Source organism: Oryx dammah, unplaced genomic scaffold (assembly GCF_014754425.2).
Source record: "Oryx dammah isolate SB20612 unplaced genomic scaffold, SCBI_Odam_1.1 HiC_scaffold_2, whole genome shotgun sequence".
Classification (NCBI taxonomy): domain Eukaryota; kingdom Metazoa; phylum Chordata; class Mammalia; order Artiodactyla; family Bovidae; genus Oryx; species Oryx dammah.
In genome coordinates, this window is record NW_024070186.1 from 40,089,057 (window position 1) to 40,103,795 (window position 14,739).

Here is a 14,739-nt window from a genome sequence, read left to right on the forward strand (position 1 = left end):
GTGACAAACCACACCCCAAGATGACAGTGATACTGTCATAATTCCACAACGTAATACGATTTTCATAAGTGGGACTTAGTGCTTGAAGACACTACAAAGTTTGAAGCAACAGCTCCAATGAGTCATTTTGCAACGAATTTACTGGGAAGAATCACTTTTCATGATTCCTCAGTGGTCCCAGCAATTATGTCTGTTGAAAGTACTGCATTTCTTCTTTTTCCCTTTTAGAGGTTTATACATTTTGACTAACAGGCATGGAAATAAGACAGTGCTTTGAATGACTTTTTAAAAAGTGCCTGATATACTTAGCATTGCTCAATTAATGCAGTATCATTTTAGGAAAGCAATTCCAGTTCTGTCTTCTGGTATCTGTGGCAACAAATGTGTGGATATTATCAGAAATAGTATTTGTTTGTTTTAAAATGTATTCCTCAGACCTCTTGATTTCTTCCTGACAGAGCAGACATTTTGCACTCTGGTTTGTTCATTCTAGTCAACTAGTCAACTGTCTCAACTAGCCAGGTAAAGCAATTTCCCACCAGGTTAAACAAGCTTCTGAAGCCTTTCTTCTGCTCTTCTTCATTTCTGGCCTGTGTCCTTAGCACCCAGTTTGTATATAATATCACACAGGGTTTGGTGCTTTAATCTGTGCATCTAAAAGGCTGAGCAAAATTAACCACAGCCAAGTGACCAGAGCTAGTCTCCTCTCTCACTGTGAGAACGACAGACGTGTTTGCCTTTCAGTACATTAGGTCTGCAGCTACATTAGTTGTTTCTGTGTCTTTAGATTTCGCAAAAGGGAACTGAAATCCAGCAAGTCGTATTAGAAGCCCATTCAGAAAATGAACAAAAAAGCAAATGAAAACCACCCAGAAGGAGGTGGTATATTTTTCACTTTGCGTTTTGTAGGCGTAAGTCCCTTCCTTATAATTTGCAATTTTTTCTGAGAGGTGGTGGATTTTCACTTCAGAGGCAAACAATATCATGACAAGACAGCCACAGGAGCCTGCAAGAGAAAGAACAAACAACGTGCTGGGACAAATATTTCCTGATTGTAAGGGACAAGAAAGAGGGTTTACGTGCAAACTAAGGAAAACCTTTCCCACCATTTCATTTGCATTCTTCTACAAAAATACTTCAAATTTGTAATCATGAACCTGATATTCCAACGACGGGTGGTAGTATCTGGGTTATGGCTCTGAATGAGAAGACTTGTTGCAAGGGAGAATTGAGCCAATCTTACAAAGACTAGGAGATGTTCCACTTTGCATGAAGAGAGGCTGAATTGCTGGGCACCTTAAAAGCACAGTGGTGGAATCAGGTTACACAGCAACCACTGCTGTGGTGTGACTTCAAGAGAACATATTTCTCTGTACTTCACAGGCCATATACGAGAAATGGTTGTCATCTAGTCCCCTTGTGAAAGGGCTGAAAGCTTTCTCCTTCCCCTCCTCCAGCTCCCACCTGGCCACAGCTGCCCAGAGGTGTCCCTGCGCAAAGGCAGCCGTGTCTAACATGTTGAGGTGGAGAGTATCTACTCTCCTTGTTTGTAACAGAACTCAGGATTTTCACCTAGGTACGTGGCTGCCTTGAACAAAGACTACATTGGTTGAGGGCGGTTGGTATGTGGGCCTAGAAAAGTTTCCTTGAAGTGTGCAGCATTAGGGGCCTGCACTTTCTTTCCCTGTTGTCCTTCCTGTAGCTGGAATACGTATGCAATGACTGGAGCACCATTTTGGGCAATGTGACCTTAGAAATGGAAGCCATGTGTTAGGGAAAAATAGGAAAGGGGGAATCTTGGATATCAGATACCAGGAGTCACCAGACCAGCCCTGGACTTCAACTTCTAGGTTTTTACATGAGAGAATAATAAGTATTTATTTTGTTTAATCCATTATTATTATTTTCCTCTCATTTATTACTCACTGGTAGCCTAATCTACTTTTAAATGGTGTGACTATGGCCTGGAGTTCTCTGCAGGACAGGGGCACAACATATTGAGTGGTGCCTGAAAACTCAGGCCATCTCCCCTGAGGATGGAGGAAGGGAGCTCCCCAGAGGAGTGGATGGCACAGGGGAGCAGAAGCATGTAGCAATGGGGGAGCAGAGTCAGAGACACCATGGAGAGCCAGAGCTCTGAGGACTCCCACAGCTACAGATGCATCCCAGGTCATAAAAGGAGACTTGCTGAAATGGTTTTCTGACTTTGATTAAAACAATTTGGTTTCACGCTCTGAATCTCCCTTTTGTTATATGAAAGTAGGCCATTTTAAATTTTATTTATTGGTCACTCTGTGCTGCATGTGGGGTCTCAGTTCCCTGATCAGGGACCAAACCTGCACCCCCTGCAGTGGAAGTTCAGAGTCTTAACCACTGGACTACCAGAGAAGTCCCAAAAGTCAGTTTTAACCTCCCAGTCCCCACTTCCTTATCTATAAAATATGGATAAGAAAGATGATTCAAGATTAACATTTGATATTAGAATTGTCACAGAGAAATGCTTACTAATTGGTCACTGTTCCTCTGGTGTTTATGTATTCTTTTTGCCTTGCAAGTCTTAACCATCATCCCTTACTGCACTCTACCACACACCAAAAATTTATGTATTCTTTTTGCCTTGCAAGTCTTAACCATCATCCCTAAAAAACCCCTAACTCCATCAGTTAGCCTACCCTGCCTTGTTCCTCCACACACTCTCCCATTAGATTTGTGACTCCTTGAAGAGGAGTAAGTGCTTTTGCCTTCAATGACAGTTTATTCAGATGTCCTGGGAGCAGCAACATAGTGGCTTAAGTTCCCATTCATTAATTCACTCAATCCTTTATTCAGTAAGACTTATTGATGGGCCAGCATGGTAATAGTGGTGGAGCTTTCAACATGAAAGAAAAGGCATATGGTGGTTTCTGCACTAACAGAGAGTATAACTGGGCAGGGAACTCAGATAAAAAAGTTATAAACCTATCTCAGTGAGCGTCACAGTAAGGGAGGTGTGGGTGGCTATACCTGCGAGGGTGGGCAGCATCCTAGAAGGTTCTTTGGAAGTAGCTGTAGGAAAAGTTAGCAAAGAGAGGCTGGACTGTGTGGGGAGAACATTCCAGACATGAGGTGCTAACATGCAAATGTTGCTCCGTTTCTTTTCTAAAGGCTGGGTTTGGGTTGGTAGAGTGGGGGTGGGGGCGGGAGTGAACAGGAAAAGTGAAATTCCATTTTTTCTATTAGAATTTCACTGAGGACTGGCCCCACCAGCTTGCTCCTCATCATCATACACCCCCAAATAATCAAATGATATAATTTTCTAGAAACTTCACTTCCCACCAGCCTCAGGGAATATTCCTTTGTAAAAATTGTCAGCCTATTTTTGTATTCTGAGCTTAAAACCAGAGCTCTCCCCTGGCAAAACTGTATTATTCCTTTATTGTTCAAGCTAACAAAGAGGCTGCAATGCTGTTTTCTCTTTATCTTTTATTTGAAAATTGTGGAGAAAATGCCATTGCTTTTACCATGAGAACCTTCTTTGTGTGAGGAGATGGTGAATTTCAGACCGAAGTGAGGCACTGTATATTCTTGGTGCTTGAAAGAAAAATTCAAGTTTGGTTTCCTTTTTCAAGTTGTTAAATATTTTAAAGGTACTACTTTGTTAAGGAGACTGCATCATAGTGAGACCACATTTCAAATTAAGTCAAGGTTGCTGGGGTATCTTAAAACCAATAGCCCTTTGCTGGAGCTAATACTTCAAGCCTGCAAGCTCCCAAAACACAGTGTGGTCGTTAGGAGGATGGTCTATGATTTTGCTCTGGATTTAGGAGTTATCCATGAAGTAGACTTGGTCATTTCAAAGTCAGAGCATCCTGAGTCTCTGCCAAGCCCTGAGTGATGCTAAGACACATGAAGGGAAACAACTCAGTGTGAACTTGGGGCATTTTTGCTTCTCTTTCCCCGGCTCTAAAAGAAGTAGGGGGCCACTGATACCTATTTATGGCTTATGGAGCAAAAGATACCCCAAAGTGTTTGTCTTTTTGACGTGGCTGCTGGGGACATGGAGAGAGGGGTGGAAGCGATAAGAATAGATGTGAGTAATGATAAGAATAGGGTTCAGCATGTTTCCAGTTTGGCCCTAAGACTCCAACGAGGGGGTTCCTGCTATGGGCGCCATATTTAAAGGGTCCTGCTTTCTCTGTCCTATTGATACCTCTCCCCCATAAGGTGAGGAATCCTTGAGGTCAATGGAATGGGTCCGTCTAGAGTCCTTGACTGCGTTCTAGACTATACTCTTGCTGTTGTTCAGTCACTAAGTTGTGTCCGACTCTTTGCGACCCTATGGACTGCAGCATGCCAGGCTTTCCTGTCCTTCACTGTCTCGCAGAGTTTGTTCAAACTCATGTCCATTGAGTTGATGATGCCATCCAACCATCTCACCCTCTGGCAGCCCCTTTTCTTCCTGCCTCCAATCTTTCCCAGCATCAGAGTCTTTTCTAATGAGCTGGCTCTTTGCATCAGGTGGCCCAAGTATTGGAGCTTCAGCATCAGTCCTTCCAATGAATATTCAAGGCCAATTTCCTTTAGGATTGACTGGTTTGATCTCCTTGCAGCCCAAGGGACTCTCAAGAATCGTCTCCAACACCACAGTTCAAAAGCATCAATTCTTCAGTGCTCAGCCTTCTTTATGGTCCAACTCTCACATCCATACATGACTGCTAGAAAAAGCATAGCTTTTATATGGATCTTTGTTGGCAAAGTGATATCTCTGCTTTTTAATATGCTGTCTAGGTTGGTCATAGCATTCCTTCCAAGGAGCAAGCGTCTTTTAATTTCGTGGCTGCAGTCACCATCTGCAGTGATTTTGGAGCCCCAGAAAATAAAGTCTGTCATTTTCCATTGTTTCCCATCTATTTGCCTTGAAGACTGTACTCTTGGGACTCAGGAATTTTCTCTGCACACAGCCCTGAGCACTCTTCCTGAGCTGGCATGAGTGTCTTTCCAGGGTCCATCTCCCCAGGGGTGGATTTTGTGACAGGTGCTGTACAGCCCCGAGGCCTGAGAGTGGCCAAGGGAAAGAACAGCTGTTTGGCAGGCATGATCAGAGGTTGGAAATGCGGTGGGCTGTTCATACGTGCTTGCTTGAGGCCCTTTACAGTGTGGATGGAACCAGGCATGGGAAGAGAAGCGAAGAGACAGGGGATGGTACTCCTCCCTTCGCCACATTCAGATGCAGAATTTCCAGAGCTCAAGAATTCTAAATTTGGGACTTCCCTGGTGGTCCAGTGGCTAAGACTCTACACTCCCAATGCAGGGAGCCTGGGTTCAATCCCTGGTCAGGGAACTAGATCCCACATGCTGCAACTAAGACCTGGGACAGCCAAATAAATAAATAAATAAAAATATTTTTTAAATTATAAGAGAATATTATTTTTTTAAGTATTCTAATTTGAATCTTGCTTCCAGGACCTTATTTGTCAAGGGAGAAGGATAGAATATGTTTCATTGAATAGTTTAGCTTATAACTTTGAACTGTTTAGACATGTGGTATGTGGACTTTCATTCATGCTCTTGCCCACAGCCTCTCAGAGGTTAGGATCATGCCTGCATGCTTCCTTCTTTCTTTGCCCAGTTACTTGTGTGTCCCCCAAGAACCCAAACTCAGCTGGGGCCATTTCAGTCCCCACCCCCCAGGTCTGTCTATCTGACCAACACTGCTCCAGCTCACAAGAAAGATTAGAGTACAACAGATGTAGGAAAACCCAACAAGCCTTGCTCAAGCTAGGATTTAGACTATAACCAGGCACAGGACTGAGGTTTTCCTGCCAGTATCTCCCTCAAAAACGAGCCATTTTCCTTTCACGTGTTTGATTTCCCCACCATCTGGCTGGTACCATAGTGGTTTTTTTCCCCTTCTCCTTTTAATGACTTTGATCACTCAGTTAATTTCTGACTGAATAGGATAGCTAAGTTATAAGGCCATCAAACCATGAATTATCAGTCAATTAACAAACAAGTGTTATGTACTAGGCGCTGCACACTTAGGGCTCCCCTCTGGCAGCTGTCTGGGGCTGCAGGATTGGACATCTGTCTCTCCTCCAGTCCTTACAATATAGGGAATGAAGGTCACAGCCAACAAGAACACTGCTTCTTCATCCCTTGGTGACCCCTGAGGTTGACTATGCTCTCAGGGGTGGGAACATCCTGCCAGGATCCATGGAGTCTGGTGGAAATTTTCCCTCAAAAGTGAAAAAATAAAACAAAACCCCAACTCTGAAGCATTCTATTATCATTAAGATTGCATTTGGGAAATAGTAAATTAGAATTTCAATTCATTTAAAACAATGGCCAAGATTTCCAAAAAGCTAACAGGTCATCTTTAAACTCTTTTAGAGGTAATTGGGGTCAGGATTTGCCACCCTAAATTATCCCACTTAAACATATTGATTATTTTGAATTTAAGTTACGTAAGAAACAGCTAGTATAAGAAGGACACTCTGACCCTCCTCTGTCTCCCTGAAATCAGGAAATAAATTGCCCACTTGAAGGGTACCCTCTCTGCACCTGGAGGGTGGAAGACATCCTTATCACCAGAGATAGAGAATTCAGGGCCAAGATGGCTGTCTAAACAAAACTTGTAAATTCTTCACCAATTTACTACCCCAAGCCCCAGCCACTTTGTCTTGTTAATTTTTCACAAATTATTGTTTCTTTGTCTGAAAGATGTAAAAGCTGCCTGCTTGTGTCAGTTCTTCGAGTCTCATATTTTATGAGCTCCAGTACGAAATTAAATTTGGTCTTCTCTTGTTAATCTGCCTTTATCAATTTGATTATGAGACCAGGCAAAGAACCTGGAAGGGAAGGGAAAAAAGTTTTCCGTCCCCGCGATGGCAACTCTTAGAGGCATTCCATTTCCTCTTGAAAATTTCCTTCTTTAAGGAGACTTAAGAGATGATACACAGTGGTAGGAAAACCACAACTTTTCAGGTGTAGGTGCTAATTTTCTGTGAAATTATGTAATTTCACTAGAAAATCAGTTTTTTTGGTGAGATCTCTGGCCATGATTTCTTCCCCAAAAGGAAACTGCTCCAGTTCCAGACTACTTTAGAGACCAGTGGCTACCATCTAGACTAGTAAGGCAAGCTAATCCCTAAGAATAGATTGAGGTTATCATGAGAGCCATTTGGTCATGTGTTTCTAAATAGCAGGTGTGAGTGAAGTTATAGTACCAGTTGCTGATGTTTCATTGCTCAGTCTTGTCCGACTCTTTGCGACCCCATGGACTGAAGCCCACTAGGCTTCTCTGTCCTTCACTATCTCCCAAAGTTTGCTCAAACTCACATCCATTGAGTCAGTGATGCCAAGCAACCATATCATCCTCTGTTACCCCCTTCTCCTCCTGCCTTCAATCTTTCCCAGCATCAGGGTCTTTTCACAATAGGTGGCCAAAGTATTGGGGCTTCAGCCTCAGCATCAGTCCTTCCAATGAATATTCAGAGTTGCTTTCCTTTAGGATTGACTGGTTTGATCTCCTTGCAGTCCAAGAGACTCTCAAGAGTCTTCCCCAGCTCCACAGTTCAAAAGCTTCAGTTCTTCAGCACTCATAATACCAGTGAGGTTCAGCTTTCCCCCTTCTTCTGTAATGTATGTCTTCTGTCATAGAGAGTTGCAGAGCCCATATCTAACTTCAGTTTTATAGATGTCACGTGAGTGAGAATGATTCGTGCAAAGAAGAAATGGTCTTAAAACAACATGTTTGTCTAATTTAAATAGATTCTCAGAAAAGGAGATGGTCATTTGTTACTAGAAGATGTTTAGAGCTGCTTCTGTTTTATTCATTTATTCAACAAATACTTACTGGATGCTTACTGAACTATTCTAGGTACTGGGGATATAGCACTGAAAAAGCAGATGAGGAACTTCCCTGGTGGTCCAGTGGTTAAGACTCTGCATTTCCAATGCAGGGGGCATGGGTTTGGTCCTTGGTCACAGAACGAAGATCCCACATGGCACGTGGCATGGCCAAAAATAAATGAGATACTGTGTTCTATATCATAGTATCCCGACTCCCGCAAAAGCAGATGAAAATTCCTATCTTGATGGGATACGTATCTTAGTGGTGGTGAGAATGGAGAGAGAGGCAATAACAAAATAAGTAAGTCCATTCTATAGTTTATCAGAGTGTGATGTGTACTAAGGAGAATAAAATAAAGCAGGGAAGAGAGATGGCCAGGGGAGGTCTCAGAGATGAGATGATATTTCAGTGCCTCTTGATGAAGTCAGAGAGTTAGAAGACAGGTATTTGAGGGGAGGAGCATTGCAAACAGAAGGAACAGTGAGTGCAAAGGAACCAAGTGGTTTTAGAAGAGAACCAGGCAGAGAGGAGTAAGACATGAGGCCTGTGTGCAGTTTTTGTGGGGGGCAGAGCAAGTGCTGCTTTGAAAGTCGTAGAAAGGACTTAGGTTTTGACTCTAAATGAAAGAGAGGATGGGACTTCCCTGGTGGTCCAGTGGTTAAGAATCTGCCTTCCAATGCAGTGGACACGGGTTTGAGCCCTAGTCGGGGAACTAAGATCTCACATGCCGTGGGACAACTAAGTCCATATGCCACAACAACCTCTGTACTGCAATGAAGAGCCCACACTGCAATGAAGAGCCAGTGCAGCCAAAACAAAAAACTTAAATGAAACAGAGGGAAGACGTAAGTGACCATTCTGAACAGACAGGAGTCTTTTTGCAATTGTGTTAGGACAAGACTGAGGGTCTCCTTGCAGGAGATCACACACAGCCAGGCCCTGGGCTAAGTGATCTGAACAGTCCTTCTACTGAATCCTTACCATGAATGACTAGAATGCATCCCCTCACTATGACTCTGGCCCTTCAGATGGTACCCTGCACATCTGAACAAATCTCCTTGCCCATTGCCATGACAAGCTGGCTAATATTGCTTCTCTCCTTCCTGTGATCTCCTTCCAAAGTATATGCCAAGAAACTAGTGGAGTATTTTTGTTGCTGACTTTTCTTATAACCAATCCTATCCTCCTCAGGCTCTGTAGCTTTGACGCCTGGACATCCTTGATTTCTTTCTCAGACCCTGAACAACAGCTCCTCCATAAGGACTGATGTGGAAATAAGTTGCAGTTGGTTTTTCAACTAACAGTTGCAGAAAAATATGCCTTAGACTTATTACAGGGCTTCCCATGTGGTGCTAGTGGTAAAGAATCTGCCTGCCAGTGCAGGAGGTGGAGATGTGGGTTCAATCCCTGCGTCAGGAAGATCCCCCAGAGTGGGAAATGGCAACCCACTCCAGTATTCTTGCCTGGAAAATTCCATGAGCAGAGGAGCCTGACAGGCTACAGTCCCCAGGGTCACAAAGAGTCAGACACAACTGAGCGACTTAGCTGGCACACACACGCACACACAAACACACACACACACACATATGCACACAGGCTTGTTAGAGAGGCCAGGATACTATTAATCCTGAAACTGATCTATCCACCTTTCTATTTCTGTACTGTTCTTTATTTTCCTGTCTTCATATTTTATATACGACCGTGCTTATTAATGTTCTATGCCATGGTTATAATTATCCTAATTAATTACTCCCCTTTTTAAAGAAAAGTGGTATTTTCATTGTTTACCTTGGTTGGTGTAACTCAAACATGATGCTGCATATAAGAGAAGATACAATAAGTACAATTTGCAGGAAGTCCACATTTTGGTGGTTTTCATCACCTCTAAAAGGCATGAATCAATGCACTTTATAGCATCCTCAGAGAATATTCACTGAACTGCCTAGGATATTCTACCATGGGTCCTTGGCAAGTCTTCCATGTAACCTGCTTTCTAACATGCACGTGGGAGTTAGACTCTGTTTCATCAATTGGGAAATTTCTTGAATGGAATGTAGAAAAGGCATACACTTATATAGTCAGTTCTCCAGTGTGAAACTACAGGTCTGGTTGCTTCCATGCTCCACTCCTTCTGTTTGGGTTCCCTCTATTTCTCTATCTCCTTTATTTGAGTACATTTATCTCTCTCCTACTATATTATGAACCTTGAAGGAAGGTTTTTCCACCTTGTTTTCCCCATTCTGCCTTCCCTGGCCACACTCACCTCCCTCTCATTGACTCTTGTAGGTAGCCTCCTTTTCACAAAGCTCACTGGTGACCTGTACTGGTTGTTTTTTTTTTTTTTAACTTTTAATTAAAGTATAGTTGATTTACAATGTTGTGTTAGTTCCTGTCTGTGCTTAGTCACTCAGTTGTGTCTGACTCTTTGTGACCCATGGACTGTAGCCCGCCAGGCTCCTTTGTCCATGGGGATTCTTCAGGCAAGAATACCGGAGTGGGTTGCCGTGTTCTCCTCCAGGGAATCTTCCCAACCCAAGGGTCAAAACCAGGTCTCCCACACTGCAGGCCGATTCTTTACTGTCTGAGCCAGTGCTAGTTCCTAGTGTATAGCAAAGTAATTCAGTTACGTATATATATTCGTATGTAGTCTTTTTCATATTCTTCTCCATTATGATTTATTACAGGACTTTGACTATAGTTCCCTGTACTATACAGTAGGACCTTGCTGTTTATCTATTTTATATATGTTTTTTTTTAATTTATTTATTTATTTTTAATTTTTACTTTACAATTCTGTATTGGTTTTGGCATAGATTGACATGAATCCACCACAGGTGTACATGGTTTTATATATATATAGTTTTATATTTATTAAATATAGTTAATTTATTTTATATAGTTAGTATCTGTTAATCACAACTCCTAATATATCCCTCTCCCCTTACCTTCCCCCTTTGGTAACTATGAGTTGGTTTTCTCTTGTTGACCTGTACTCTTGAAACTTTCCCATCTTGTAGCCTCCAGGATACCACATCTCCTGACTTTCCTTCTTCATCTCCAGAGAGGCCTGGTCAGTGTCCTTTCCTGGCTCCTCCTTCTTCTCAACCCCAGAACTAACTGATGGGAGTGGCCCTAGGCCAATTTTTCTGTATCTATATTCTCTTTCTAGATGATCTCATCCATTTTGATTGCTTTGAATAATATGTATATCCTGACAACTCCTAAATTTATGTTTTTTGTCTAGACCTCTTCTCTGAGTTCCAGACTCATATATCTGACTATCTACTTGACATGTCCTCTTGAACGTCTCATAGGATCTCAAACTTGATGGGCCCTAAATAGAATTCTTGATTTCTAATACTAAGCTCCTCTCCCCACCACTTTTTTGCCCTGAACTCTAAGCCTGTTCCACCCCCAACTTATTCATCTTGGTTAATGCCACCACTGTCTACTAATTGCTTAAGCTGCCTGCAAAGCATTTTGGATCTACTTTCAAAATGTTTTTAGAATCCATTCATCTCTCTCCATCTCCAATGCAATAGCCTACTCTTTCACCAGATATTTCTTAAAAGGTAAATCAGCTATCAGACAGCTTCTTAAGGCCTTTCAAAAAAGTTTCTCCGTGCAATTAGAATCAATTCTAAAAGACTTACAGTGGCTTTTGAGGTCTGACATTAACTGATGTTAGCTGATCTCTCTAATTTCTTTTCTTTTTTTTTTTTTTGGCCATTTTCCCCTCACTGCCTACCCTCTAGCCACATGGGCCTTCTTTCAGTGCCTACAGCATGCTGGCCTCTTTCCCTAGCATCTCCTCGTATGTGTTTTCTCCTCGCATTGGGAAATTCTCTGAGGGTTCTCAGCTTCGTATCTTTAGAACTCAGCTACCTGGAGAAGCCTTCACCAACCACCGTATTAAGACTTATCTCCCCTCCCCTTCATTCTCCATCATGGCAGTCTGTTTATCACCTTCATTGTGATTATTGGGACCTTTAATTCCCTGTGTACACCTCTGTTGAACCTCCCACTAGATGGTTGGCTCCACGAGGGCAGGACAGTATGCCTGCAAATTGTGGTAACACCAGCACCCACGCATAATGGCTGGTTCATGGCGGCACCCAGTCAGGGTTTGTTGAATAAATGAAATACACGCACCTGTATCAGTGGTTCTTGACACTGGTCACACATTGGAATCACTTGTTCAGTTCAGTTCAGTCGTTCAGTCATGTCCAACTCTTTGTGACCCCATGGACTGCAGTACGCCAGGCTTCCCTGTCCACTCAAACTCATGTCCATCAAGTCAGTAATGCCATCCAACCATATCATCTTCTGTCGTCCCCTTCTACTCCTGCCCTCAATCTTTCCCAGCATCAGGGTCTTTTCCAGTGAATCAGTTCTTTGCATCAGGTGGCCAAAGTATTGGCATTTCAGCTTCAGCATCACAGTATTCAGGACTGATTTCTTCTACGATTGACTGGTTTGATCTCCTTGCAGTCCAGGGGACTCTCAAGAGTCTTTGCCAACACCACAGTTCAAAAGCATCAATTCTTCAGTGCTCAGCTTTCTTTATAGTCCAATTCTCACATCCATACAAGACTACTGGAAAGACCATAGCTTTGACTAGATGGACCTTTATCGTAAAGTAATGTTTCTGCTTTGCTGCTGCTAAGTCGCTTCAGTTATGTCCGACTCTGTGTGACCCCCATAGACGGCAGCCCACCAGGCTCCACCGTCCCTGGGATTCTCAAGGCAAGAACACTGGAGTGGGTTGCCATTTCCTTCTCTGCTTTAGAAACCTTTAAAAAGATCAGTGCCCAGCCTCCACCCCCAGAGATTCCAATTTAATTAGTGTGGTGTTGTATCCAGCATCTGTATATTTAGACCTTTTTTTGTTTTGGCTGCTCTGAGTCGTCACTATGGCATGCAGACTTTCTCTAGTTGTGGTGAAAGGCTTCTCATTGCCATGCGTGGGCTTCTCTTGTTGCAGAGCATGGGTGCACAGGTTCTGTAGTTGCAGGATATGGGCTTCTTTTGTTGGCCCTGAGGCATGTGGGTTCTTAGTGGCCAACCTGTGATTGAACCTGCCTCCCCGTTGTTGGAAGGTGGAGTCTTAACCACTGGACCATCAGGGAAGTCCCAGTATGTTTAGAACTTTCTTCTGGTGATTCTAATACACCGTCCAGGAAGAGAATCACTGTCCAAAATGCACTGTGCGTGTGTGTTAAATTGCTTCAGTCATGTCCGACCCTTTGTGACCCTATGGACTATAGCATTGTCTGTGAGAGTCTCCAGGCAAGAATAATGGAGTGGGTTGCCATGCCCTCCTCCAGGGAATCTTCTCAACCCAGGATCTGACCTGTGTCTCTTCCATCTCCTGCATTGGCAGGTTGGTTCTTTACCACTGGCCCTTCCTGGGAAGCCCCAAAATGCACTGTGGGAGACCATTAGGAAATCTAGTGTTATATCTCAGATCTAGGTTATAATTGACAAGATGAGCAAAAGCAAATTAACTGACTTGGGTGGTTTCATGAGAGAATGATAATAGGAGACTGAGGATCGTGAGCTGGACTGGAGGCCATGAGAGTGGGAGGCACTTCTGGTCCAGGATGGCAACAGGATTCTGGACTGTACAGACCAGCAAGCTGTGGTGACTGCACCGTTGCTGGCCTCACCCAGAGCTTGGCTCCCTTTCCTTCTATCCCCAGAGGGTCTGGCATGCAGCACATCAGGACACACCAGGAGATGCTCACAGCATTGTTACTCCAGGCACCGTGCAAGGTCCCAGACAGACAAACAGGAAGAACTCTTTTCCCTCCCCTTCTCCTGTCTTCACACCTCAGGATGCCAAGTCTGGGGTTCCCACCCAGCAGGGAGGTGGACAGCTGAAGAAATAGCCCTGGCATGACATAGCACGGGGAAGGGGAAGGGGAAGGGGGGGATCCTGGGGAAGCCAGAGTGAGCAAGAGGAGAAGAAAAAAAGGGAAGGAGTTTTTCTCTGCTGGCTGTGAGGGAGGCCACCTGGGCAGAGAAACGGGGGAGGCCACTCAGAAGGGAGCTGCCCCGAGGGAGGGGTCTCTAGTGACGTGTGACCCCCACCGCCCCACCCCCACCCCTGCACCCTAGGGCACTAAGGGACTCCTCCCCTAGCACAAGCTCCAACCTCTGAGTGTATGCTCCATTGGCTTACATTCTGAGTGTCTCTGATAAGGGCTGTGAAATCCCCATCTTTCCACAAGTGGGGCTTAAACCTGGGAGTCGCTGTGACTGTTACAGCTTTAGAGAAACTTTTCCAAACTTCCAGGGACTTCTGGGTACTGTAGGTAGACCAAACAGAATGGAGTAGTTAGTCTATGACTCAAGAATGGCCTGTTACCTCTAGAGGTCACAAAGTGTCCGTCCATCTGACCGTCACACGTTTTGTTGTCACGCACAGTTTTTTAAAAATTGTTGAAAATTTTGGCATTTCAAAATAACAAATTGGGGACTTCCCTGGTGGTCCAATGATTAATAAGACTCTGCATTTCCAATGCAGGGGGCATGGCTTTGATCCCTATTCTGGTAACTAAGATCCCACATGCCTCATGGTTGGGCCAAATTGTAAATAAATAAATAAATCCCATTGAAAAATAAAAATTTGGCACTTGAGAAAGCAGATAATCTGGCAACACAGGGCCTTTATCCCCTGCCAGAGGCCGGTCTGTAGCTGGTTCATTCCTCTCTCCCCCTCTTCCTTCTCTTATCCACAAAACTTCATTGACCACCTGCTTTTGCAGTAAGTTCAAAGATAAATCCGATACAGTATAAGCACAGGGCCTGTGTTCCCGCATATATTTCTGTGTTCAGGCTTTCTTTGGATTGGACTTGGCCAAAAGCCGAGATAAGAACTGGGACTTGGATTAAATTCTGCATCC

At 43.7% G+C, this 14,739-nt stretch overlaps 1 protein-coding gene across 2 annotated transcripts in view; it reads right to left on the bottom strand.

Moving 5' to 3' along the window:
• Positions 1-740: 740 nt before the first annotated feature.
• The window catches only part of CLRN1 (clarin 1), a 44,678-nt gene continuing 30,679 nt past the window's right edge, over positions 741-14,739 (bottom strand). The window contains exons 3-5 of one of the 2 annotated variants that reach the window (XM_040234865.1): positions 13,481-13,511; positions 12,438-12,448; positions 741-1,006 (exon numbers count right to left, since the gene is read on the bottom strand). In XM_040234865.1, the coding sequence (XP_040090799.1) occupies positions 741-1,006; positions 12,438-12,448; positions 13,481-13,511 (308 nt within the window). The remainder of the gene's footprint in view (positions 1,007-12,437; positions 12,449-13,480; positions 13,512-14,739) is intronic. The other variant, XM_040234873.1, reaches the window with a different exon arrangement.